At 38.4% G+C, this 26,732-nt stretch overlaps 1 protein-coding gene across 12 annotated transcripts in view; it reads right to left on the bottom strand.

Moving 5' to 3' along the window:
- Nucleotides 1–25,395, bottom strand: part of VPS13B (vacuolar protein sorting 13 homolog B) — an 811,203-nt gene extending 785,808 nt beyond the window's left edge. For 8 of the 12 annotated variants that reach the window (XR_006706367.1, XM_045454090.1, XM_045454093.1 and 5 more), the window contains exons 1-2: nucleotides 25,085–25,395; nucleotides 24,473–24,651 (exon numbers count right to left, since the gene is read on the bottom strand). Coding sequence is in view for 11 of the 12 variants with exons in the window: in XM_045454090.1 (XP_045310046.1) it covers nucleotides 24,473–24,619 (147 nt within the window). In the remaining variant the exon portion in view is untranslated. Of the gene's footprint in view, nucleotides 1–24,472; nucleotides 24,652–24,758 lie in introns of all 12 variants that reach the window. The other 4 variants (XM_045454095.1, XM_045454097.1, XM_045454088.1 and 1 more) reach the window with 3 other exon arrangements.
- Nucleotides 25,396–26,732: the final 1,337 nt, after the last annotated feature.

The following is a 26,732-nucleotide window of genomic DNA, read 5'->3' on the forward strand; positions in this document are numbered from 1 at the left end:
TGTTTTCTGACTGGTTTCATTATTAGAAAAAAGGTTACAAATGAAAACATAAATGCCACCATAATCACTATATATCAGTAATTTGTTTCACTGATAAAATTTTTGTTACAAATCAACAAAGGAAAAAAATAAATTGTAGATTATAATTCAATCACATTTTCCCATTATTTTAATTCTATTTGTGAAAGTTAAGATATACATTATTCATTCATCCAACAATTGCCCACCTACTTAGTTTAGCAACATAGTTAGCAATACAGTTAAACCTAAGCAGTATGGCAAACCACTGGGCAACTTGTTTAATGTAGCTGTGCCACAGTTTCTTTATCTGTAAAATTTAGACAACAGTATCACTGAGGATGAAATGAACTTACATAAAGTGCTTAGAATATTATCTTCCTCAAAGAGCTATTATTATAAAAAAGGTAACAATAAATTTGTGGGCCTCGCGTATGTCCTCATAAGTACTTTTTCTTGCAAGAGCACAATACTAAAAATCCATTTCCACATTATTCTAGTGGTGTGTCACAATTTAAGTATTTGCCATTATTACATTAATTTGAAAGATGCAGTAGTTTCAAGTAAAAATCAACTGGCACATATATTTTGATCGGTGACTGTAACAAAACAATGTTTACCAAGCACTTACTATATACCAAGCACTTTACCTGCATACAATTATTTAATCCTTAAAAGAGCCCTAAAAGGTAAATACTATTATTCTACCAATTTTACAGATAAACAATCTGAGGCATTTAAAGGTCAAATAACTGCCCAAAATGACACATTCTGGAAAATCAGGACTCAAAACTGGAAAATATGATGTCCTTGCTCTTCACTACAACTATACTGCATCTATACTTCCATTATGAGCACTTAATACTCTCCATTCGCTATGCACCTACTTGGACAATGAGCCCATGATATTGCCATCTCTACCACTTTCTCATGTGTATAACAATGATACATTTGTGAAATGGCTACCAAAGTTGCAGTTTATGGGTACAAATTGGGTTTTCTCAGGAAGAAATTTAAAAAGCATAGGAATCAAGAAGTCAGTATCATCAGAATGCTACTAATCAACTTAACTACTATCTAAACACTAACATAAGAGGCAGCATTCTATATTTGAACATGGAATTTTAAACCATATCACCCATGTTGGAAATCTAGTTGAAGTCAAACATTTATTAATCATCTGACCATAAGCAAGATCATTTCCGTTTCCTCAGAGTTGTGATAAATAAATGAGAATACATTTATGTCTTATAAAAGACAAAACACAAATATTGTTATAACAGACCATCTTTTTTTTTTTTTTAACATTTATTTTTGAGACAGAGAGAGACAGAGCATGAATGGGGGAGGAGCAGAGAGAGAGGGAGACACAGAATCGGTAGGCTCCTGGCTCTGAGTCATCAGCCCAGAGCCCGACGCGGGGCTCGAACTCACGGACCGCGAGATCGTGACCTGAGTTGAAGTCAGACGCTTAACCGACTGAGCCACCCAGGCGCCCCAGACCATCCTTAATGTAACTATATAAACAATTTTCATTCCTTTTACTTCAAGATATATAGTACAACTTCAAAATATTACTTATAACCATTAAGAAATACATTGTGAAAAACACATTCCTAAAACCAGAACATCTATGACTGCACAAAGTTTATTAGTAACAAAGAATTTAAGAAGGGGGTTGAATTGTTCTCAAAAACCTAATTCTAGGTGGGCTATCACAAAATATTCTAAAAGAAAACAGATATACTTTAAATTTAACAAACAACAAAAGCAAATATAGACAAATCTTAAAAACCTTCAGGCAGCAAAGAAAACATTCAAGAGAGTGAAAAAGCAACATATTGAATGGGAGAAACTATTTGCAAACCATGTTATCTAATGAAGGGTTAGTATCTGAAACAACAAAAAGTAATCAATCTAAAAATGGGTAGGGGTGCCTGGGTGGCTCAGTCAGTTGAGCATCTGTCTTGGGCTGAGGACATGATCTTGCAGTTTGTGAGCTGGAGCCCCGCATTGGGCTCTCTGATGTCAGCGCGGACCCTGCTTTGGATCTTCTGTCCACCTCTCTCTGCCTCTCTCTCAGAAATAAATATTTAAAAAATAAAAACTTAAAAAAAAATTTTTTAATGGCTAAATGACTGGGGTACCTGGGTTGGTCAGTCAGTCAAGCTGATACTTGATCTCAGCTCAGGTCATGATCTCACAGTTTGTGGAACTGAGCCTCACATCAGGCTCTACGCTCATGGCACTGAGCCTGCTTGGGATTCTCTCTCCCTCTCTCTCTGCCCCTCCTCTTCTCACTCTCTTTCAAAATAAATATTTTTTTTAAATGGGCAAATGACTGAATAGACATAGAATACAATACAAACGGCCAACTAGTACAACATATGAAAAGATGCTCAATATCACTAATCAGGAAAATGTAAATCAAAACCACAATGACCTACCATCTCACACCTATTAGAATAACCACTATCAAAAAACAAAACGTAACAAGGGCTAACAAGTACGTGGACAAATTGGAACTTTTATGCCCTATTGGAGGAAATGTAAAGTGATGTACCCACTAAAGAAAACATTATGAAAGTTCCTCAAAAAATTAAAAATAGAGCTTCCATCAAAAATCAGTTCTGAGTATACCAAAAAGAACTGAAAGCAGGATCTCAAAAAGATATTTGCACAACCATGTTCACTGCAGCATTATTCACAATAGTCAAAAGGTGTAAGCAGTCTAAATATCCACTGAAAGATAAATGGATAATGAAAATGTGGTATATAGAATCAAATATTATCTTTAAAAGAGGAAATTCTGTCTTGTGCTACAACATGAACATGTTGAAGACATTATGCTAACTGAAATAAGCCAGTCACAAAAAGACAAACATTGTAGGTTTCTATTTATATAAAGTATCTAAAGCAGTCAAAATCTTAGAAAGTAAAATCATGATTGCCAGAGGCTGCAAGGGTATGGGGAGGAAAATGTAAATTGTTGTTAAATGGTTATAGAGTTTTAAGTTTTGAAAGATGAAAAAGTTATAGAGATCTGCTCAACAATGTGCATATAGTTAATTAACACTGTAATACTTAAAAATGGTTAAGATGGTAAATTTTTTGTTATATGCTTTTTACTACAAAATAAAAATGAATACAGGACAGGACTTCAAGAATTCCGAGTTAGGAAGCTGGCAAATCCTCTTTCCAAAAAGCAATGACAAAACTGGACAAAGTTGTTAAAAATAACGGAAAATCAAGGGCAATAGTTAAGTCTAGCCTCAGGTCACAATATTTGTTGGTACAAGCAACAAAACAGCAGACTTGCCAGAAAATTAAGATAGAGATCGTGAGAACAAAATAGCCAAAGATGGCCTAGCTATGATTTCACATATCCCTGATAGTCTGGAAAGCTACCTGCATTTGCCCCATTGTGCTTACTCAGAGGAAAGGGAACTAACAAGCTACTCACTCATGGTTGACCAAGAGGCTGTGTAAATCCAGTAAGTTAAAAATATATACATATGGATATATATATACACACACACACATCTATATATATCTATATATACACATCCATATGTCGATGTGTGTATATATAGGTCCATATGTTGACGTGTGTATATACATGTCCATATGTCGATGTGTGTATATATATGTCCATATATCGATGTATATATATATATGTATATATATATATACATATATATATATATACATATATTGATATATAGATAGATGGGTCAGACTTATAAACTCCCTAAATTGAGAACATTATCCAGTCTATGCATATGTCCCATGACAAAGAGTGAAAGACTTACTGGTTCAATGGTTTAAAAAGCCTCTAGCCAATCACTAGCTGATGACTAAGTTATAGTGACCCAGGGTAATCCCTAGAAAGCCAGAGTTGAAAACACAAAGAATTGGGGGATGGGGAGAGGAAAAATATCAACCTTACAGATTACAGGGGCAACACCACAAATGTAGTTCAGGCAAGTCACTGAAGAAATAAACCAACAACACAAGAGATAGAGGAAATCAGAATTCAGAGTTGCTACAACTTGTTATCTAAAATGCTCAGTTTTCAACAAAAAACTATGAAACATGAAAAGTATACAAAGTAAATAGAAGCCGTCTCTGAAGGTAGTCAACTAAAGGACTTAGTTCACAAAAACTTCAAAACATCTATTATAAATGCTAAAAAAAAAAAAAAAAAAAGAGGAAACCATATTTAAATAATTCAAGGAACATAAGACAATGGTTCATCAAATTGAAAATATCAATGAGACAGAAATGACCAAGAAGAACCAAGTGGAAATTAAGGAATTGAAAAGTACAATAAATTAAATCAAAAATTCACTAAAAAAAACTCACAATAGGCAAAAAAAAAAACAAAACAAAAACAAAAACAAAAAAACAGAAAATCCACACCCAGACACACCACAGTGAAAATGTTGACAGCCAGACACAAAAAGAAAATCTTGAAATAAGAGACAAAAAATAGCTAACTTTTCATTACAAACAATAATGGCAAGATGGTAGTCGGAGGAAATTTAAAAAAACAAAAACCTGTCAACCAAGAATTCTATATCCAGCAAAAGTATTCTTCAAAAGTGCAGGCAAAACAAAGGAATACCAAATAAACAAAGACTCTAATTCATTGCTAACAAAATACTAGAATTTCATCAGACTGAAAAGGAGGAACACCAAATGGTAATTCAAATCCACACAAAAAGCATCAATGGATGTTATTTTACATAGATAATTATTAAAAGACAGTATAAGTCTAGTTTTCTCCTGATGTAACAGGCCATTCCCTAAAACATAATTATAAAATTGTACTATTGAAATTAGAATAACACAAAGATGCAATTCATAAGACAACAATACAAAGAAGAGGGAAGAAATGGAGCTATAATGGAAAAAGTTTGTGTTTTAATATAACAAATTTAGCATTAATTTCAAATAGACTGTTAAAAAATGGATGCATATTGAAATCCTTTGAGCAACTACTAGGAACAAAAAATAATGTGAAAATTAAAGGAATTAAAATGAAACACTAAAAAATATCTACTTAAAGTAGTAAAGAGGGCTCCTGGGTGGCTCATTCAGACAAGTGTCCAACTCTCGATTTCAGCTCAGGTCATGATCTCATGGTTTGTGAGATTGAGCCCCATATCAGGCTCTGCACTGACAGCACAGAGCCTGCTTGGGAGGCTCTCTCTCTGTCCTTCCACCTGCTTGTGCTCTCGCTCTCTCTCTCAAACACTTAAAATAGTGAAGAATATGAGAAAAACAAAAAAGACACAAGACACATTGAAAATAGCAAAATGGTAAGTGGGAATCCAACCATGTGATTAAAAACATTAAATGTGGAGATATTAAACACTCTAACAAACGCAAAGACTGTCAGACTGGATTTTTAAAAAGATCCAACTACATGTTCTCTTCAAGAGATATACTTTAGGAGCACCTGGGTGGCTCACTTGGTTGAGAATCCAACTCTAGATTTTGGCTCAGGTCATGATCCCAGAGTTGTGGGATCAAGCCCCAGTTCAGGCTCTGTCCCTGGCGTGAAGCTTGCTGAAGATTCTGTCTCTCTCCCTCCCCCCTCCCCAAATCATACGTGCTTGCTCTACAAAAATAACTTTAAAAAGAGAGACATACTTTGGATTCAAAAATAGGTTGACAATTAAAAAAAAAAAAGGTTTTTAACAGAGAATTTTTTTTTATAGATACATTGGGGATTGCCAGAGGCATAGAGTGATAGAGTGGAGGGGAGGCAAAATAGGTGAAAGGGCCCAAAAGGTACAAACTTTCAGTTATGTAATAAATAAGTCATGGGGCTGTAATGTACAGCATGGTGACTTTAATGATACTGAACTGTATATATGAAAGTTGCTGAAAAAGTAAATCTTAAGTTCTCATTACAAAAAAAAATTTGTCAACTATGTATAGGGTGACAAATGTTAACTACACTTTTTGGGGTAATTGGTCTTTTTGGAATATATAAAAATATCAATGGCACCTGGGTGGCTCAGTTAAGTATCTGACTCTTGATTTTCATTCAGGTCATGATCTCACAGCAGTGAGATCAAGCCCCATGTCAGGCTCTATGCTGGGTGTATAGTCTGCTTAAGATTCTCTCTCCTCCCCCCCACCCCCCGCCACTCCCCTGTTCACTTGCTCTCTCAAAAAAAAAAAAAAAAAAAAAAAAAAATCGAATCATTATGCAGTACACCTAATATTACACTGTTATGTCAATTATCCCTCAATCAAAAAACAGAAATTGGGAGTGCCTGGGTGGCTCAGTCAGTTAAGCGTCCAGTTTCAGGCTCAGGTCATAATCTCATGGTTCATGAGTTCAAGCCCTATGTCAGGCTCTGTGCTGACAGCACAGATTCTGACCTGCTTCAGAATCTGGGTCTCCCTCTCTCTCTCTGCCTCTCCCCTGCTCACACTCTCGCTCTCTCTCTCAAAAATAAACATTAAAAAAACAACAACAGTAAATTAGACTCCAAGGAAGTCATGTGATCTAGTTTCTTGCCTGGAATACCTGAAATCAGGACATTTTCTTGCTATTTAGGGAAACGGTATAGATTCTCTTTTAGGCATACACAGTATTTTCGTTTCTATGATCTTAGTTTCCAGCAGTGTTTCCGTCTCCCTGTTTTTCATATGACTGTTTTCCAATGTGAAAATTTTATCTCAGTCATGGCCTGAAATTGCAATGAACAAAATAAAATTTGAAAAGAGGTAGTTAAAGCTAAATAACATGCCAGTAAAACTTTTAAAGAGATGGTACCAGGCATGAACAACACAAAAATATAAGACAATTAAAATTCAGTGTATTAGGGAAAAAATATATATATTCATATATATACTCACATATACATTCATATATATACTCATATATATATTCACATATACTCATATATATAACCTACAAATATACATATATATTCATATATGTATAATGCAAACAGCAACCACAGTACAGCTGGAGTAATTACATTTTATCAAACAAAACAAACTTTGAGAAAAAAATTATTAAAGATAACACAAGATACTTGATAATGATACAGGGGTCTGTAAAACAGATGTGAGCATAGCAACAGAACCCCAAAATACATAAAACAAAAGCAAACAAAAGTAAAAAGAAAAGAAAAATAGTTTAACAATCGTAGACTTTAATAATCACACACAATAGAAAGAAAAAAATCAATCCAGATATGGAACACTTGAACAATACTATCAACCAATTAAACCTGCAATCTATAAACCACTCCATCCAGCAAATGCAAAAATACACATTCATTTCAAGGAAAATCAGAAAGCATCTGTGCTAAATGAACATACAACATACAAAAATTTATGGGATGCAGCTAAAGACATTTGTAGCTGTAAATGCCTATAAGAACTACCTCAAACCAATAACCTACACTTCTACCTGAAATAGTAGAAAAACAAGCTAAACCCAGGTAAACTAAATAAGTTAACCCAAACTAAACAAGAAAAAAAAAAAAAAAAAAAAGACCACAATAGGCAGGGAAGTGGGGGAGGGCATATGCAGTCAAGCTGTTGTAAGATTGTTCAGGAAATGGTAAAAGTACTAAGACTCTAATAAGTCAAATATGCATTTTGTAACCTTTAGGGTAAGCAACTGAAGCAATTCTTAAAACAGTATGATTAAAAAGACTAAAGCAAGAATGACTAGCATGAAAGATGGACACATTTCAGAATGGTTCTTAAGTATGTTGAAAAATAAGAGATCACTTAAATTTGTGTACACTTAATTTCTAGATATACAAGGTGGAAGTTGACAAAACTAAGAAGAAAAATAGATAAATACATAATCATAGTTGGAGATGTTAACATACCTCTCTAACTGATAGAACAAGCACACATGAAAATCCACATGGATTTACAAGATTTTAAGAACTCATTAACCAATTTGAAGTAAATGACATTTATGGAAAAATACAGCAACAACTGCAGAATACACACTTTTTAATCACCTGTACATGGAACAATTACAAAACCAGACCATACATCAATTCATAAAGTATAATGGATTAACCTGATATAGAGACTATGCTGACAACACTGGAATTAAACTAGAAATCAGTAACAAAGATAATTAGCAATTCCCCAAAGGTTTGGAAATTAAGCAACACACTTCTAAATAACCCATGAATCAAAGAAAGTCAATATGGAAATTAAAAATTTTTTGAATAATGAAAAACACAAAACTCTGTTATGTAACGCTAAATAGATGGTAAAGGGGGAAAAGTCTATAGCATTAAATGCATATATTTCAACAGAAAAAGGTAGAAGAAGAAGGAAAAAAAAAAATCAATGACCAAAGTTTTCATCTCAGGCGCTAGAGAAAACAACAGAAGATCAACTCCAAAGAAAGTGGAATGGAAAACAAATGCCAAAATAAAAAATTCCATGACAAAAGACAGCAGAAAAAAGAAAATTAGAAAAATCGTAGTTCTATGCAGATAAAATTAATAAAATCCCAGCAATACTGATGAAGAAAATGCAAATCACCAGTATCACAAAGGAAAAAAGGCTATCAGAACAGATCCTAGATATTTTTTTAAAAATGAGTCAACTTTAAACTGGACCAAAAAGCCAACTCTATGGTTTTACATATGACAATTTTGATCAGGGTCTGGGAAACTTTTTCAGTAAGGCCCAGATAGCATATATTTTAAGTGTTTGCAAGCCATGCACCCTCTGTCCTATCTACTCACGTCTGCCATTTTAGTTTGCAAAAGCAGCCACAGATAATATGTAAGCAAATGAAAACAGCTGTGCTCCAATAAAATGTTACTTTAAAAAGTGGGCCCCGGGGCGCCTGGGTGGCACAGTCGGTTAAGCGTCCGACTTCAGCCAGGTCACGATCTCACGGTCCGTGAGTTCGAGCCCCGCGTCAGGCTCTGGGCTGATGGCTCATGATGGCTCAGAGCCTGGAGCCTGTTTCCGATTCTGTGTCTCCCTCTCTCTCTCTGACCCTCCCCCGTTCATGCTCTGTCTCTCTCTGTCCCAAAAATAAACATTGAAAAAAAAAATTTTTTTTAAATAAAAAAAAAATAAAAATAAAAAAAATAAAAAATAAAAAGTGGGCCCATTGTTTGATGATCTCTGATTTTGAAGAAATGGAGAAATTCACTGAAAAACATAACCAAAATTAACAAAAGATGAAAAATCTAAAAAGTCCTAGAACTTCTAAAGAAAATAAATCAAGAATTTAAAACTTTCCAAACTGAGAGAACTCCTGACCCACGACACCATGACTCATTTTCCCTAACATTTAAAAAACTTACAAAAGAACAAAGTTGGAGATTACACACTTCCTGATTTCAAAACTTACTACAAAGTTATGGTAACCAAAAAAAGTGATACTGATATAATGACAAACATACAAACCACCAAGGGAACTGTATTGAAAGCCCAGAAATAAACCCTCAAATCTACGGCCAGGTGATCTTCAAGGGTACCAAGACCATTCAATGGGGAAAGGACTTCAACAAATGGTGTTGGTAAAACTGAATTTATAGAAACAAATGAAGTTAGATCTTTATACCATATACAAAAATTAACTCAAGATGAATAGAAGACCTAAATGGAAAGCTACAACTATAAAGCTCCAAGAAAACAAAAAGCTTCATGACACTGCACTTGACAATAATTTCTTAGATAGGACACCCAAAGCCCAGGCATCAAAAGAAAAATATGTTGGGCTTCATCAAAATTTAAAACTTTTCATCAAAAGACAGTATCAATAGACTTGAAGGCAACCCACAATGGGAGAAAATATTCATAAATCATGTTTCTGATAAGGGACTGGTAATCAGAACATATAAATAATTCCTACAACCCAATAACAAAAAAAAACAGCACAATTTTAAATATGAGCAGAGCACTTGAACAGACATTTCTCCAAAAATATACACATAGCAAATTAAGCACATGAAAAGATGTTCAACAGCAAGCAATATGAAAATGCAAATCAAAACCACAATGAAACACCATGTTACACCCATTAGGATGGCTGTAATCAAAAAAAAAAAAAAAAAAAGTCAAAAACAACAAGTGTTGGTGAAGACAGCAACTAGAGCCCTTGTACATTGCTGATAGGGATGAAAAATGGTATAGCCACTGTGGAGAATAGTATGGCAATTCCACAAAAATTTATTTATTTATTTTTTTTTTTTTTGAGAGAGAGAAAATGAGAAGGGGAGGGGCAGACAGGGAGAGGGAGAGAATCTTAAGCAGGCTCCACACCCAGCACGGAGCCCAACACAGGGCCCAGCTCTCACAGCCATGAGATCATGACCTGAGCTGAAAACAAGAGTTGGACACTAAACTGACCGAGCCACCCAGGCACTCCTCAAAAATTTAAACACAGAATTTCTATACAATCTAGCAATTCCACTTTTGGGTATATATCCAAAATAACTAAAATGGACGAAAAATAGGTATTTGTACATCCATGTTTGCAGCAGCATTACTCGCAACAGCCAAAAGGAATACACTAGTAATGAGGCAACAGAAAGACAAAGAAACTGATCCCATTCACAACTGCACCAAGAAGCATAAAATACCTAGGAATAAACCTAACCAAAGATGTAAAAGATCTGTATGCTGAAAACTATAGAAAGCTTATGAAGGAAATTGAAGAAGATATTAAGAAATGGAAAAACATTCCGTGCTCATGGATTGGAAGAATAAATATTGTTAAAATGTCAATACTACCCAAAGCTATCTACACATTCAATGCAATCCCAATCAAAATTGCACCAGCATTCTTCTCGAAGCTAGAACAAGCAATCCTAAAGTTTGTATGGAACCACAAAAGACCCTGAATAGCACAAGTAATTTTGAAGACCAAAGCAGGAGGCATCACAATCCCAGACTTTAGCCTCTACTACAAAGCTGTAATCATCAAGACAGCATGGTATTGGCACAAAAACAGAAACATAGACCAATGGAATAGAATAGAAACCCCAGAACTAGACTCACAAATGTATGGCCAACTGATCTTTGACAAAGCAGGAAAGAATATCCAATGGAAAAAAGACAGTCTCTTTAATAAATGGTGCTGGGAGAGCTGGACAGCAACACGCAGAAGAATGAAACTAAATCACTTTCTTACACCATTCACAAAAATAAACTCAAAATGGATAAAGGACCTGAATGTGAGACAGGAAACCATCAAAACCCTAGAGGAGAAAGCAGGAAAAAAATCTCTCTGACCTCAGCCGCAGCAATTTCTTACTCGACACATCTCCAAAGGCAAGGGAATTAAAACCAAAAATGAACTATTGGGACCTCATGAAGATAAAAAGCTTCTGCACTGCAAAGGAAACAATCAACAAAACTAAAAGGCAACCAACAGAATGGGAAAAGATATTTGCAAATGACATCAGACAAAAGGCTAGTATCCAAAATCTATAAAGAGCTCACCAAACTCCACACCCAGAAAATAAATAATCCAGTGAAGAAATGGGCAGAAAACATGAATAGACACTTCTCTAAAGAAGACATCCAGATGGCCAACAGGCACATGAAAAGATGCTGTACGTTGCTCATCAGGGAAATACAAATCAAAACCACACTCAGATATCACCTCACACCAGTCACAGTGGCTAAAATGAACAAATCAGGAGACTACAGATGCTGGAGAGTATGTGGAGACACGGGAACCCTCTTGCACTGTTGGTGGGAATGCAAACTGGTGCAGTCGCTCTGGAAAACAGTGTGGAGTTGCCTCAAAAAATTAAAAATAGACCTACCTTATGACCCAGCAATAGCACTGCTAGGAATTTACCCAAGGGACACAGGAGTGCTGATGCATAGGAGCACTTGTACCCCAATGTTTATAGCACCACTTTCAACAATAGCCAAATTATGGAAAGAGCCTAAATGTCCATCAACTGACGAATGGGTAAAGAAATTATGGTTTATATACACAATGGAATACCACATGGCAATGAGAAAGAATGAAATATGGCCCTTTGTAGCAATGTGGATGGAACTGGCTAGTATTAAGTGAAATAAGTCATACAGAGAAGGACAGATACCTTATGTTTTCACTCTTATGTGGATCGTGAGAAACTTAACAGAAGTCTATGGGGGAGGGGAAGAAAAAAACAAGAGAGATTAGAGAGGGAATGAGCCGAAGCACAGAGACTCTTAAAAACTGAGAACAAACTGAGGGTTGGTGGGGGGTGGGACGGAGAGGAGGGTGGGTGATGGGTATTGAGGAGGGTACCTTTTGGGATGAGCACTGGGTGTTGTATGGAAACCAATTTGACAATAAATTTCATGTTAAAAAAATAAACAAACATTAAAAAATAAATAAAATAAACAAACATTAAAAAAACTAAACAGAATTTAGCAAATCAATGCCAACCACATATAAAAAGGTTAATATATAGTAAGTATGGGTTTTATACAAGGAATGCAAACTCCATATAAAAATTCAATGTGGGGCGCCTAGGTGCCCTAGTCGGTTAAGCATCTGACTTTAGCTCAGGTCATGATCTCACAGTTCATGGGTTTGAGCACTGCATCAGGCTCTGTGCTGACAGCTAAGAGCCTGGAGCCTGCTTCCAATTCTGCATCTCCCTCTCTCTCTTTCTGTCCCTCCCCCGCTCGTGCTTGCACTCTCTTTTAAAAAAAAAAACACACTAAAAAAAATAAAAATTAAAACTCAATGTAATTCACCACATTAACAGAATAAAAGAAAATGTACTAAAATGTAATCTCAATTACACTAAATGTACTATTAGATAAAATTCAAATCCATTCATGATTTTAAAAAACTTGTAAAACCTGGGAGGAGGAGGGAAGATGACGGCGCGTCCTGATCACTTAGATTCCACCTACACCTGCCTAAATAACCCAGAAAACCGCCAGAGGATTAGCAGAATGGAGTCGCCGGAGCCAAGCGCAGACGAGAGGCCCACGGAAGAGGGTAGGAAGGGCGGCAAGGCGGTGCGCGCTCCACGGACTGGCGGGAGGGAGCCAGGGCGGAGGGGCGGCTCGCCGGCCAAGCAGAGCCCCTGAGTCTGGCGGGCAAAAGCGGAGGGGCCTGACGGACTGTGTTCCCACAGCAAGCGCGACTTAGCGTCTGGGAGGTCATAAGTTAACAGCTCTGCTCGGAAAGCGGGAAGGCTGGAGGACAAAGGGAGGGAGAGCTGCTGAGCCCCCGGACGACAGAGCTCAGTTTGGTGGGGAACAAAGGCTCTCGCCAGCGCCATCTCCCCCGCCCATCCCCCAGCCAAAATCCCAAAGAGAACCAGTTCCTGCCAGGGAACTTCCTCGCTCCGCGCAAACACCCAACTCTGTGCTTCTGCGGAGGAGCCAAACCTCCGGCAGCGGATCTGACCCCCTCCCGCTGCCACAGGGCCACTCCCGAAGTGGATCACCTAAGGAGAAGCGAGCTAAGCCTGCCCCTCCTGCCCCTGTGCACCTTGCCTACCCACCCCAGCTAATACGCCAGATCCCCAGCATCACAAGCCTGGCAGTGTGCAAGTAGCCCAGACGGGCCACGCCACCCCACAGTGAATCCCACCCCTAGGAGAGGGGAAGAGAAGGCACACACCAGTCTGACTGTGGCCACAGCGGTGGGCCGGGGGCAGACATCAGGTCTGACTGCTTCTCCGCCCACCAACTCCAGTTACACACCACAGCACAGGGGAAGTGCCCAGCAGGTCCTCACTACGCCAGGGACTATCCAAAATGACCAACCGGAAGAATTCCCCTCAGAAGAATCTCCAGGAAATAACAACAGCTCATGAGCTGATCAAAAAGGATTTAAATAATATAACAGAAAGTGAATTTAGAATAATAGTCATAAAATTAATCGCTGGGCTTGAAAACAGTATAGAGGACAGCAGAGAATCTCTTGCTACAGAGATCAAGGGACTAAGGAACAGTCACGAGGAGCTGAAAAACGCTTTAAATGAAATGCAAAACAAAATGGAGACCACCACGGCTCAGACTGAAGAGGCAGAGGAGAGAATAGGTGAACTAGAAGATAAAGTTATGGAAAAAGAGGAAGCTGAGAAAAAGAGAGATAAAAAAATCCAGGCGTATGAGGGGAATATTAGAGAACTAAGTGATACACTAAAAAGAAATAATATACGCATAATTGGTATCCCAGAGGAGGAAGAGAGAGGGAAAGGTGCTGAAGGGGTACTTGAAGAAATAATAGCTGAGAACTTCCCTGAACTGGGGAAGGAAAAAGGCATTGAAATCCAAGAGGCACAGAGAACTCCCTTCAGACGTAACTTGAATCGATCTTCTGCACGACATATCATAGTGAAACTGGCAAAATACAAGGATAAAGAGAAAATTCTGAAAGCAGCAAGGGGTAAACGTGCCCTCACATATAAAGGGAGACCTATAAGACTCGTGACTGATCTCTCTTTTGAAACTTGGCAGGCCAGAAAGAATTGGCACGAGATTTTCAGTGTGCTAGACAGAAAAAATATGCAGCCGAGAATCCTTTATCCAGCAAGTCTGTCATTTAGAATAGAAGGAGAGATAAAGGTCTTCCCAAACAAACAAAAACTGAAGGAATTTGTCACCACCAAACCAGCCCTACAAGAGATCCTAAGGGGGACCCTGTGAGACAAAGTACCAGAGACAACACTACAAGCATAAAACATAGACATCACAATGACTCTAAACCCGTATCTTTCTATAATAACACTGAATGTAAATGGATTAAATGCGCCAACCAAAAGACATAGGGTATCAGAATGGATAAAAAAACAAGACCCATCTATTTGCTGTCTCCAAGAGACTCATTTTAGACCTGAGGACACCTTTAGATTGAGAGTGAGGGGATGGAGAACTATTTATCATGCTACTGGAAGCCAAAAGAAAGCTGGAGTAGCCATACTTATATCAGACAAACTAGACTTTAAATTAAAGGCTGTAACAAGAGATGAAGAAGGACATTATATAATAGTTACAGGGTCTATTCATCAGGAAGAGCTAACAATTTTAAATGTCTATGCACCGAATACCGGAGCCCCCAAATATATAAAACAACTACTCATAAACGTAAGCAACCTTATTGATAAGAATGTGGTAATTGCAGGGGACTTTAACACCCCACTTACAGAAATGGATAGATCATCTAGACACACGGTCAGTAAAGAAACAAGGGCCCTGAATGAGACATTGGATCAGATGGACTTGACAGATATATTTAGAACTCTGCATCCCAAAGCAACAGAATATACTTTCTTCTCGAGTGCACATGGAACATTCTCCAAGATAGATCACATACTGGGTCACAAAACAGCCCTTCATAAGTATACAAGAATTGAAATTATACCATGCATACTTTCAGACCACAATGCTATGAAGCTTGAAATCAACCAAAGGAAAAAGTCTGGAAAACCTCCAAAAGCATGGAGGTTAAAGAACACCCTACTAACGAATGAGTGGGTCAACCAGGCAATTAGAGAAGAGATTAAAAAATATATGGAAACAAACGAAAATGAAAATACAACAATCCAAACGCTTTGGGATGCAGCGAAGGCAGTCCTGAGAGGAAAATACATTGCAATCCAGGCCTATCTCAAGAAACAAGAAAAATCCCAAATACAAAATCTAACAGCACACCTAAAGGAAATAGAAGCAGAACAGCAAAGACACCCCAAACCCAGCAGAAGAAGAGAAATAATAAAGATCGGAGCAGAAATAAACAATATAGAGTCTAAAAAAACTGTAGAGCAGATCAACGAAACCAAGAGTTGGTTTTTTGAAAAAATAAACAAAATTGACAAACCTCTAGCCAGGCTTCTCAAAAAGAAAAGGGAGAGGACCCAAATAGATAAAATCATGAATGAAAATGGAATTATTACAACCAATCCCTCAGAGATACAAACAATTATTAGGGAATACTATGAAAAATTATATGCCAACAAATTGGACAACCTGGAAGAAATGGACAAATTCCTGAACACCCACACTCTTCCAAAACTCAATCAGGAGGAAATAGAAAGCTTGAACAGACCCATAACCAGCGAAGAAATTGAATCGGTTATCAAAAATCTCCCAACAAATAAGAGTCCAGGACCAGATGGCTTCCCAGGGGAGTTCTACCAGACGTTTAAAGCAGAGATAATACCTATCCTTCTCAAGCTATTCCAAGAAATAGAAAGGGAAGGAAAACTTCCAGACTCATTCTATGAAGCCAGTATTACTTTGATTCCTAAACCAGACAGAGACCCAGTAAAAAAAGAGAACTACCGGCCAATATCTCTGATGAATACGGATGCAAAAATTCTCAATAAGATACTAGCAAATCGAATTCAACGGCATATAAAAAGAATTATTCACCATGATCAAGTGGGATTCATTCCTGGGATGCAGGGCTGGTTCAACATTCGCAAATCAATCAACGTGATACATCACATTAACAAAAAAAAAGAGAAGAACCATATGATCCTGTCAATCGATGCAGAAAAGGCCTTTGACAAAATCCAGCACCCTTTCTTAATAAAAACCCTTGAGAAAGTCGGGATAGAAGGAACATACTTAAAGATCATAAAAGCCATTTATGAAAAGCCCACAGCTAACATCATCCTCAATGGGGAAAAACTGAGAGCTTTTTCCCTGAGATCAGGAACACGACAGGGATGCCCACTCTCACCGCTGTTGTTTAACATAGTGCTGGAAGTTCTAGCATCAGCAATCAGACAACAAAAGGAAATCAAAGGCATCAAAATTAGCAAAGATGAAATCAAGCTTTCGCTTTTTGCAGATGACATGATATTATACATGGAAAATCCAACAGACTCCACCAAAAGTCTGCTAGAATTGATACATGAATTCAGCAAAGTTGCAGGATACAAAATCGATGTACAGAAATCAGTTGCATTCTTATACACTAACAATGAAGCAACAGAAAGACAAATAAAGAAACTGATCCCATTCACAATTGCACCAAGAAGCATAAAATACCTAGGAATAAATCTAACCAAAGATGTAAAGGATCTGTATGCTGAAAACTATAGAAAGCTTATGAAGGTAATTGAAGAAGATTTAAAGAAATGGAAAGACATTCCCTGCTCATGGATTGGAAAAATAAATATTGTCAAAATGTCAATACTACCCAAAGCTATCTACACATTCCATGCAATCCCAATCAAAATTGCACCAGCATTCTTCTCGAAGCTAGAACAAGCAATCCTAAAATTCATATGGAACCACAAAAGGCCCCGAATAGCCAAAGGAATTTTGAAGAAGAAGACCAAAGCAGGAGGCATCACAATCCCAGACTTTAGCCTCTACTACAAAGCTGTAATCATCAAGACAGCATGGTATTGGCACAAAAATAGACACATAGACCAATGGAATAGAATAGAAACCCCAGAACTAGACCCACAAACATATGGCCAACTCATCTTTGACAAAGCAGGAAAGAACATCCAATGGAAAAAAGACAGCCTCTTTAACAAATGGTGCTGGAGGAACTGGACAGCAACATGCAGAAGGTTGAAACTAGACCACTTTCTCACACCATTCACAAAAATAAACTCAAAATGGATAAAGGACCTGAATGTGAGACAGGAAACCATCAAAACCTTAGAGGAGAAAGCAGGAAAAGACCTCTCTGACCTCAGCCGTAGCAATCTCTTACTCGACACATCCCCAAAGGCAAGGGAATTAAAAGCAAAAGTGAATTACTGGGACCTTATGAAGATAAAAAGCTTCTGCACAGCAAAGGAAACAACCAACAAAACTAAAAGGCAACCAACGGAATGGGAAAAGATATTTGCAAATGACATATCGGACAAAGGGCTAGTATCCAGAATCTATAAAGAGCTCACCAAACTCCACACCCGGAAAACAAATAACCCAGTGAAGAAATGGGCAGAAAACATGAATAGACACTTCTCTAAAGAAGACATCCGGATGGCCAGCAGGCACATGAAAAGATGTTCAGCGTCGCTCCTTATCAGGGAAATACAAATCAAAACAACACTCAGGTATCACCTCACGCCAGTCAGAGTGGCCAAAATGAACAAATCAGGAGACTATAGATGCTGGAGAGGATGTGGAGAAACGGGAACCCTCTTGCACTGTTGGTGGGAATGCAAATTGGTGCAGCCGCTCTGGAAAGCAGTGTGGAGGTTCCTCAGAAAATTAAAAATAGACCTACCCTATGACCCAGCAATAGCACTGCTAGGAATTTATCCAAGGGATACAGGAGTACTGATGCATAGGGGCACTTGTACCCCAATGTTCATAGCAGCACTCTCAACAATAGCCAAATTATGGAAAGAGCCTAAATGTCCATCAACTGATGAATGGATAAAGAAATTGTGGTTTATATACACAATGGAATACTACGTGGCAATGAGAAAAAATGAAATATGGCCTTTTGTAGCAACGTGGATGGAAATGGAGAGTGTGATGCTAAGTGAAATAAGCCATACAGAGAAAGACAGATACCATATGGTTTCACTCTTATGTGGAGCCTGAGAAACTTAACAGGAACCCATGGGGGAGGGGGAGGAAAAAAGAAAAAAAAAAAAAAAGAGGTTAGAGTGGGAGAGAGCCAAAGCATAAGAGACTGTTAAAAACTGAGAACAAACTGAGGGTTGATGGGGGGTGGGAGGGAGGAGAGGGTGGGTGATGGGTATTGAGGAGGGCACCTTTTGGGATGAGCACTGGGTGTTGTATGGAAACCAATTTGACAATAAATTTCATGTAATAAAAATAAAAATAAAAAAAAATTTGTAAAAAGGAAGAACAAAAAAGTATTTACGTTTTAAGAGTATTTATAGCTAGTAACATGCTCAATGGTAAAATACTGAGCACTTTCCTGCTGAAGTTGGGAACAAAGAAGAATGTTAATTTTCTACCCCACAGTGCAATAAAGAAATAAAAGGTACAAGCACTGGAAAGAAAGATGTAAAACTGTCACTATTTGCAAATGGCATGACTGTGTACATAGGCAATCCAAAAGAAAAGACCAGAAACTGTTAGACAAGTCAGAAAGGCCAATGAATGGAAGGTGAATATACTAAAACAATTGTATTTCTGAGTACTGATAACATACTTAGAAAATAATTTTTTAATTTTTATTTAAATCTAAGTTAACATACAGTGTAATAATGATTTCAGCAGCAGAAATTAATGATTCATCACTTACATATAACACCTAATGGTCATCCCAACATGCCCTCCTTAATGCCAATCACCCATTTAGCCCATTCCCCCAACCCACATCCCTCAAGCAAGCCTCAGTTTATGCTCTGTTTTTAAGTCTCTTATGGTTTGCCTCCCTCTCTGTTTATCTTATTTTTCCTTCCTTTCCCCTATGTTCGTCTGTTTCTTGAATTCCACATATGTATGAAATCATATGCTATTTATCTTTCTCTGACTGACTTGTTTCACTTAGCATAATACACTCTACTTCCATCCATGTTCTTGCAAATGGTAAGATTTCATTCTTTTCGATCACTGAGTAACATTCCATTATATGTATGTATGTGTGTATGTGTGTGTGTGTGTATAACACATCTCCTTTATCCATTCAGTCAATGGACATTTGGACTCTTTCCGTAATTTGCCTATTGCTGATAGTGTTTCTATAAACATTGGGGTGCATGTGCCCCTTCAAATCAGCATTTTTGTATCCTTTGGAATAAATACCTAGTTTTTATTGCTGGGTCATAAGACAGTTCTATTTTTAATTTTTTGAGAAACCTCCATACTGTTTTCCAGAGTGACTGCACCAGTTTGCATTCCCACCAACAGCACAAAAGTGTTCCCCTAGCTCTACATCCTTGCCAACATCTGTTGCTTCCTGAGTTATCAATTTTAGCCATTCTGACAGGTAGAAGGTGGTACTTCGTTGTGGTTTTGACTTGTATTTTAGAAAACGAAAAATTTTTTAAATGCTGCTTATAACAAAAGATCATGTTTAATGATATATGTGCAATGCTTCTCAGAAAACTTCAAATCATTGCTGAGAAAAATTGAAGACCTAAAAATACACAAAGTAATGTTCTGTACATGGATTTAAAAACTCACTATGTCAACACAATATGTGTTAAGGTTGATTCCTCCCAGAGTAATCTGATTTGATGTAATCGCAACAAAAATGTCAGTGGGTTTCCCCTTTGGAGGAAAATTAATTCTAAAATTTACAATTTGAAATTAAAACGTATATGGAAATGCAAAGGACTTACAACAGTTATGACAAGGAAAAAAGAACAGTTACACAAATTACACTATGAGATACCAAAATGTACTGTAAAAGTCAGTACGGTAGTGACACAAGAATAGACTAATGGGCTACAGAGCAGATACAGAGTTCAGAAATAAATCCACATACATTTGACAACCTGATTTGCAACTAAGACTTCAATTCAATAGAAAAAGAATGGTTCAACAAGTGGTGTGAATCAACTGATTATCAAAGAAAAAAAAGGTACATCTTAACCTCTACTTCACACTTACAGAAAAATTAATTTGGATAAATCAAAGAAAATAAAGCTTCTAAAAGAAAACAAAAAGCAATATGCAAAAACAATGAAACTGGACCACTTACTTATACCATACACAAAAATAAATTCGAATTGGATTAAAGACCTAAATGTGAGACTTGAAAACATAAAAATCCTGGAAGAGAATGCAACAGTAACTTCTTTGACTTAGCCATAGCAATTTCTTTCTAGATAAGTCTCCGGAAGCAAGGGAACTAAAGTACAAATCAACTATTGGAACTTCATCAAAATAAGTTTCTGCACAGTGAAGGAAACAATCAACAAAACTAAAAGGCAACCTACAGAAGGGGAGAAGACTGCAAATGACATCCAATAAAAGGTTAGCATCCAAAATTTATAAAGAACTTATCAAACTCAACACCCAAAACATAAATAATCCAATTAAATGGGCAGAAGACATGAATAGACATTTCTCCAAAGAATACATACAGATGGACAACAGGCACATGAAAAGATGCTCAGCATCACTCATCATCAGGGAAAGGGATACAGGCATCCTGATAGGTATAGCAGCATTATCAACAATAACCAAATTATGGAAAGAGACCAAATGTCTGTAAGGATAAAGAAGCGATGTGTGTGTGTATACACACAATGGAATATTACTCAGCCATCAAAAGAATGAAATCTTGCCATTTGCAATGACATGGATGGAGCTAGAGTATATCATGCTAATTAAAATAAGTCAGAGAAAGACAAATACTATATGATTTCACTGATATATGGAATTTAACAAAAAGGAGCACAGAAGGAAAAGAGAGGCAAACCAATTAACAGACTCTTAACTATCGAGAATAAAGTAATCGTTACCAGAGGAGGGGGGAGGGGATGGGTGAAATAGGTGATGGGGATTAAGGACTGCACTCATCATGATGAGCACGGGGTGATTCAAATAAAAATACCCCCCCCCCCACCACACACACACACACACACACACACACACACACACACAAGAAAAAACACAAACAAGAGAGTATCTTCATGTTCCTGGAATAAGCAAATATTTTTTTTTAATTTTTTTTTTAACGTTTTATTTATTTTTGAGACAGGGAGAGACAGCATGAACAGGGGAAGGTCAGAGAGAGGGAGACACAGAACCCGAAACAGGCTCCAGGCTCTGAGCTGTCAGCACAGAGCCCAACGTGGGGCTCGAACTCACGGACCGCAAGATCATGCCCTGAGCCGAAGTCGGCCGCTCAACCGACTGAGCCACCCAGGCGCCCCAGCAAATATTTCTTAAACACAAAAGAAAAGACTGAAAACTTAGACCTCAATGAAATTATGAGCTTCTATTCACCCAAAGGTAACTTTAAGAGACTAAAAAGACCAGCCACAGACTGGGAGAAGATACTGCAAAACATACTTGGCAAAGGACTCATTTCCAAAATATGTAGAGAACCACCACATGTCAATTAAAAAAAAAATACCCAATTTTTTAATTTTTTTTTTAATGTTTATTTATTTCTGAGACAGAGACAGAGCATGAACAGGGGAGGGGCAGAGAGAGAGGGAGACACAGAATCCGAAACAGGCTCCAGGCTCCAAGCTGCCAGCACAGAGCCCGACGCGGGGCTCGAACTCACGGACTGTGAGATCATGACCTGAGCCGAAGTCGGACGCTTAACCGACCAAACCACCCAGGCGTGCCCCCAATTTTTTAAAAAGACGAAAGAATAAAGGCTTTACAAAGAAGTATATCCAAATAGCCACAAGCAGCATATGAAAATGTGCTCAACATCATTAGGGAAATGCAATTTTCTTTTTAATTTTTTTAATGTTTATTTATTTTTGAGAGAGAGAAGGAGAAAGCACGTGCAAGCAGGGGAGTGGTGGAGAGGGAGGGAGACACAGAATCTAAAACAGGCGCCAGGCTCTGAGCTATTAGCACAGAGCCTGATGTGGGGCTCGAACGCACTAACAGTGAGATCATAACCTGAGCCCAAGTCAGATGCTTAACCAACAGGGCCACCCAGGTGTCCCAGGACATGCAAATTTAAACTGATATACCACTACACACCCACCAGAAAGGCTAAAATTAAAATAACAAACATACGAATAGCAAACATTCAAAGTAACTGGACCTCTCATACACTGTTGGTGAGAATGTAAATTAATAAAACCACTTTGGCAAACTATTTGGCAGTATCCATCAAAGTTCAATACACACACACACACACACACCCCCTAAGTATACACCTAAGGGAAATTGTCCACCAAAACACATGTACAAGAATGTTCACAAGAGCTTTCTTCATAATAGCCAAAAGTAGAAAGCATCCCAATGTACATCAATGGAAAAATAAATTGTGAATCTTAGCCAATGGAATACTACAAGGCAATACAAAGAACTACAGCTCCTGCAACAGCATGGGTTGACCTTAGCCATAAGGTCTAAAACAGCCACACACATGTGATTCCAATTCATTAAGGTTCAAGAACAGGTAAATTTCTCTGTGTATATATAAGTCAGAATAATAGTCACCTGTTTTAGGGATAGGGCTACTGATTTGCAAAGGGGAGCCATGCAGTGTGCAGGAAATATTCTGTATCTTTTTTTTTAATGTTTATTTCTTTATTTTGAGGAAAAGGGAGCGCACACGAGCAGGGAAAGAGCAGAGAAAGAATCGCAAGCAGGCTCAGTGCTCCAGCCAGATGGTAGGGGAGGCTCGATCCTGCAATGAGACCACGAGAGCTGAAATCAAGAGTCCCACGCTCAATTGACTGAGCTACCCAGGTGCCCAGGGAATATTCTATTTCTTGATTGAGATAGCAGTTACACAGGTGTATACATACATAAAAACTGAGCTATATACTTAGGACTTGTGCTTTTAAAAAATGAAGATATTAAGATAAACTTGGAGAGAAAGGGAAGGAACCAAGAGTATTATTTCTTAGTGATAACTCTAGATTACTCAATAATACAAGAAGAGTGGAATATAAAAATTATTAACTTTCACCATCAGATTAAGACTTCCCTTATCTCCTATGCATGATGATACCTGCATTGATACGTGCATACGAAAATGTCTGGAAACACCCAAATAAAAATATTAATAGTGGACAGCCCTAGATAATGGGAGTAGAAAGACTTTCATTTTTTTTTACTTAATAGCTTTTGCATATGATTTGAATTTCTATGTTTATTGATATTTTTACTTTTTAATTTAAAAAATAAAATCCGTTACTAACGCTTTAAAAAAAAAAAAAAAAAAAAAAAAGACTTCCCTTATCTCCTACAAAGCGGTTGGTCTGGCTCTTCTGAGTTTCCACAGATAATTTTTGTATCTCCGGGCCTAAGAGAGTTGCCTGGCATGTTAGTAATAAATGAACTCAATGAATTAATATATGAAATTTTAAATTACAGTTCATTTACATCAGACCAACCTCAAGCTAACAGAAAAAAAAGCCTAAAAAGTGAGTAAGAAAGTTTTTAATTTTGCTGGCATTCTCAATTTGGGTTTACTCAATTCTCTGAAGATGCCACAGATAATGTCATCTTTCCTACTTAAGAAGCAGCACTTTCTTGCTATCTTTCAGACCCTTCCATTCCCCAAAAGAGAATGGCAATGTAATATTTTCCAGCTTCATTCACAATCTTAGGAATGTATATTAGCCTGTCCGGTAATGCTTGAGAAGTAAGCAGACTGAACAATTCCGACAAGCACAATGAAACTGTTTTCCTATTTGGTGAGGCACCTTTTGGGAATCCAATTCTAACAAACCATCACTGGTAACAAACCATGAAAAAAAAAAAAAAAAACTTCCGTAAAAGAAGGTCTGTAGTTTCAGGGTAACCCAGAATACTTTAACAGAAAATTTAAGCTTTTAAAGCATAAAGCCGAAGTGCAGGAGAATTCCTAAACAAGCTGTAAATGTTTCCAGGTAATGACAGCTACACAGCTTACCTGTTCCAGCACATCCAACTTTAACTCGAGCTTGCTGAGAACCACGTCTCCACCCCATAGTGAAAGCTGTAGATCTGACGGCTTTAAATTCTTGATGTAGCGATTCACGTAGCTCATTAAAATTGGAGTCACATAGGACTCCAGCATCTTTTAAGGTGCAGAGGAGTCAAAGTCAGAAGCTGAAGGGGGTAAAGGCAAACATGAAAAGTTACTGAGTCGGTGGTGCAGCCAAAGAAAAAGCATTTCTCAGGAGGGGTTGAAAAGGCCGAAAAGCAACAGTCCCCACCAAAGCAGCCGCTCGCCTCCTCCCAGAAGCCGAAAAAAACGAGTGGACTCTCTCCTCCAACTGCGACTTCCTCGCTAGTACAACTCCCCTCAACTCGCCTGGCGAAGGGTGGGAGGAATAGGGTTGAACTGAAGACAGCGAATCCCCTGGAGTGGGAGAATGAAGCGAGCGGGATCCCCTTTGGCCGCCACAAACCCTCACCAGCCCAGCCGCCCCACGAGGCCCTCGCCTCCAGGAACCCAGCCGGATCTACCACCGTAGAACTCGGACGGGAACCAGGCCGGCTCCCGCCCCGGGGCCGTACCGCACCCTCCGCTGACACTTACGCCAAAAAGTACTGTGGCGTCCCCTCCACCTCCCGGTACCCGGCACCCGGCACCCGCCCCCGGCGGCGGCGCAGCTCCGATACGGAGCCACTTCCGGGTGTTGCCCCTTCGGTGCTCAAAACAAACTGTCCCGCCACCGCCACCACTCAACTCCGCAGCGGGGCCAGAGCTCCCAGGCTGTAGCAGCCACTCGGCGCGTCTTCTTGGAGACCTCTCGTGTTGGGCTAGCCTGGTCCCCGCTCAGACCCCGCCAGCGTTTTAAGACAAAGCTCTAGGAAATGCGCGGGGGAGGTGGGCGGACCGGTAAAGAGGAGACACCGGCTATCCGGAAGTGGCGCTCCGAGGCAAAGCGGCTGCGGGAGGTTGAGGTCGCGTATGGGTGGGGAAGTACGGAGGGCCTCTGGTCGGATGAGGAGGAAGAAAGCGGGTACCAAAGCCCCGAAAACACAAGTGACTATTGTTTTTCATAGGAAACGGATCGCCTGGGGAGAGGAACTTGGGTTCAGTAGGCAGGGCAATAGCGAGAAGGCCGCAGGTAGGAGCAGCGAGGTGTTGCAGGCGGGGGCAGATTTAAATTTCGATCCGAGGTTCACTTGCTGGAGGAAAAGTGGAAAGTTAAAGGAATTAGGGTGTGTAATTTAGGGGAATGCATTTTGACCAAACGTGTGGACAAACCCTCGCGCTCTTTGGCAAAGCAGTGGTTGAGTATGCCTAACTTTGCTGATGCGGGCGGGAAAGGAATGGCTAAAAAGAAGATCGTGAAGAACTATTATTGGGTTGCAGTCTGATGTAGGACTTTCGAAAACTCGAGGGAATATCTGAAGGAAGGATATAAAACCCCCAGAGATAAAACGAAAAGAAATAGCTGATAAGAAATGAATTCAAGACTTTTAAGAGGCTATGTTGGTTTTGTTAGGACGAAATGGATGTATAAAATACTACCTCTCCTTCCAGTATTTTGCAAACTAACAACACAGAGAAACTCAAACACCTGACTCAGAAAAATATACGCTGGGTTTACACAGAACATGCTCCCTGATTTTTGGCCAGACTTACTCTAGGTAACCTCAAGAAAAAAATTACTGCATTTTGAAAATAGACTTGCGTTATAAAGTGATTAAAATACCCACGCATATTGCTGCATTTAACAAAATAGTTCATAGTATTTAAAAATTTTTAAAGCTCTTTACTGGAATTCAAGTTATCATTTCTTGAAAGTGTTAGAAACGGCAATAGAAAAGAGACATAAGTGAAGATGCCAAGCTATTTAGATTTTTTATGTTTATGAAAGTTTCGGGGGGGAGGGGGAAGTAGGTAATTGCTAATTCAGGGCAACTGTCCCCTCACAAAAAGCCTGATGAACAACCCATGTAATCTGGGTCTTATTAAACCCCACTGAATTAGCAAAGTGAATTAAGTAATTTGTTAGTTATCTATTTCACCTGAAAAGCAAAGAGGCTGCCGTGACTCAAAAATCTTAATATAGAAAAATAGCTCCACTAATTGTATGAAAGCCCTAGTGGTCTAGAATTGAATCTACAGGTCTTGTTCTAGAGAAAGAAAAAGGGCCTAGTCTTAACTTGTGTGGCAATTTAATATATAAGAACAGTGATTTAATATAAACTTAACTAGATTTTTTTACCATGCT

Source organism: Leopardus geoffroyi, chromosome C3, assembly GCF_018350155.1.
Source record: "Leopardus geoffroyi isolate Oge1 chromosome C3, O.geoffroyi_Oge1_pat1.0, whole genome shotgun sequence".
Taxonomy (NCBI): domain Eukaryota; kingdom Metazoa; phylum Chordata; class Mammalia; order Carnivora; family Felidae; genus Leopardus; species Leopardus geoffroyi.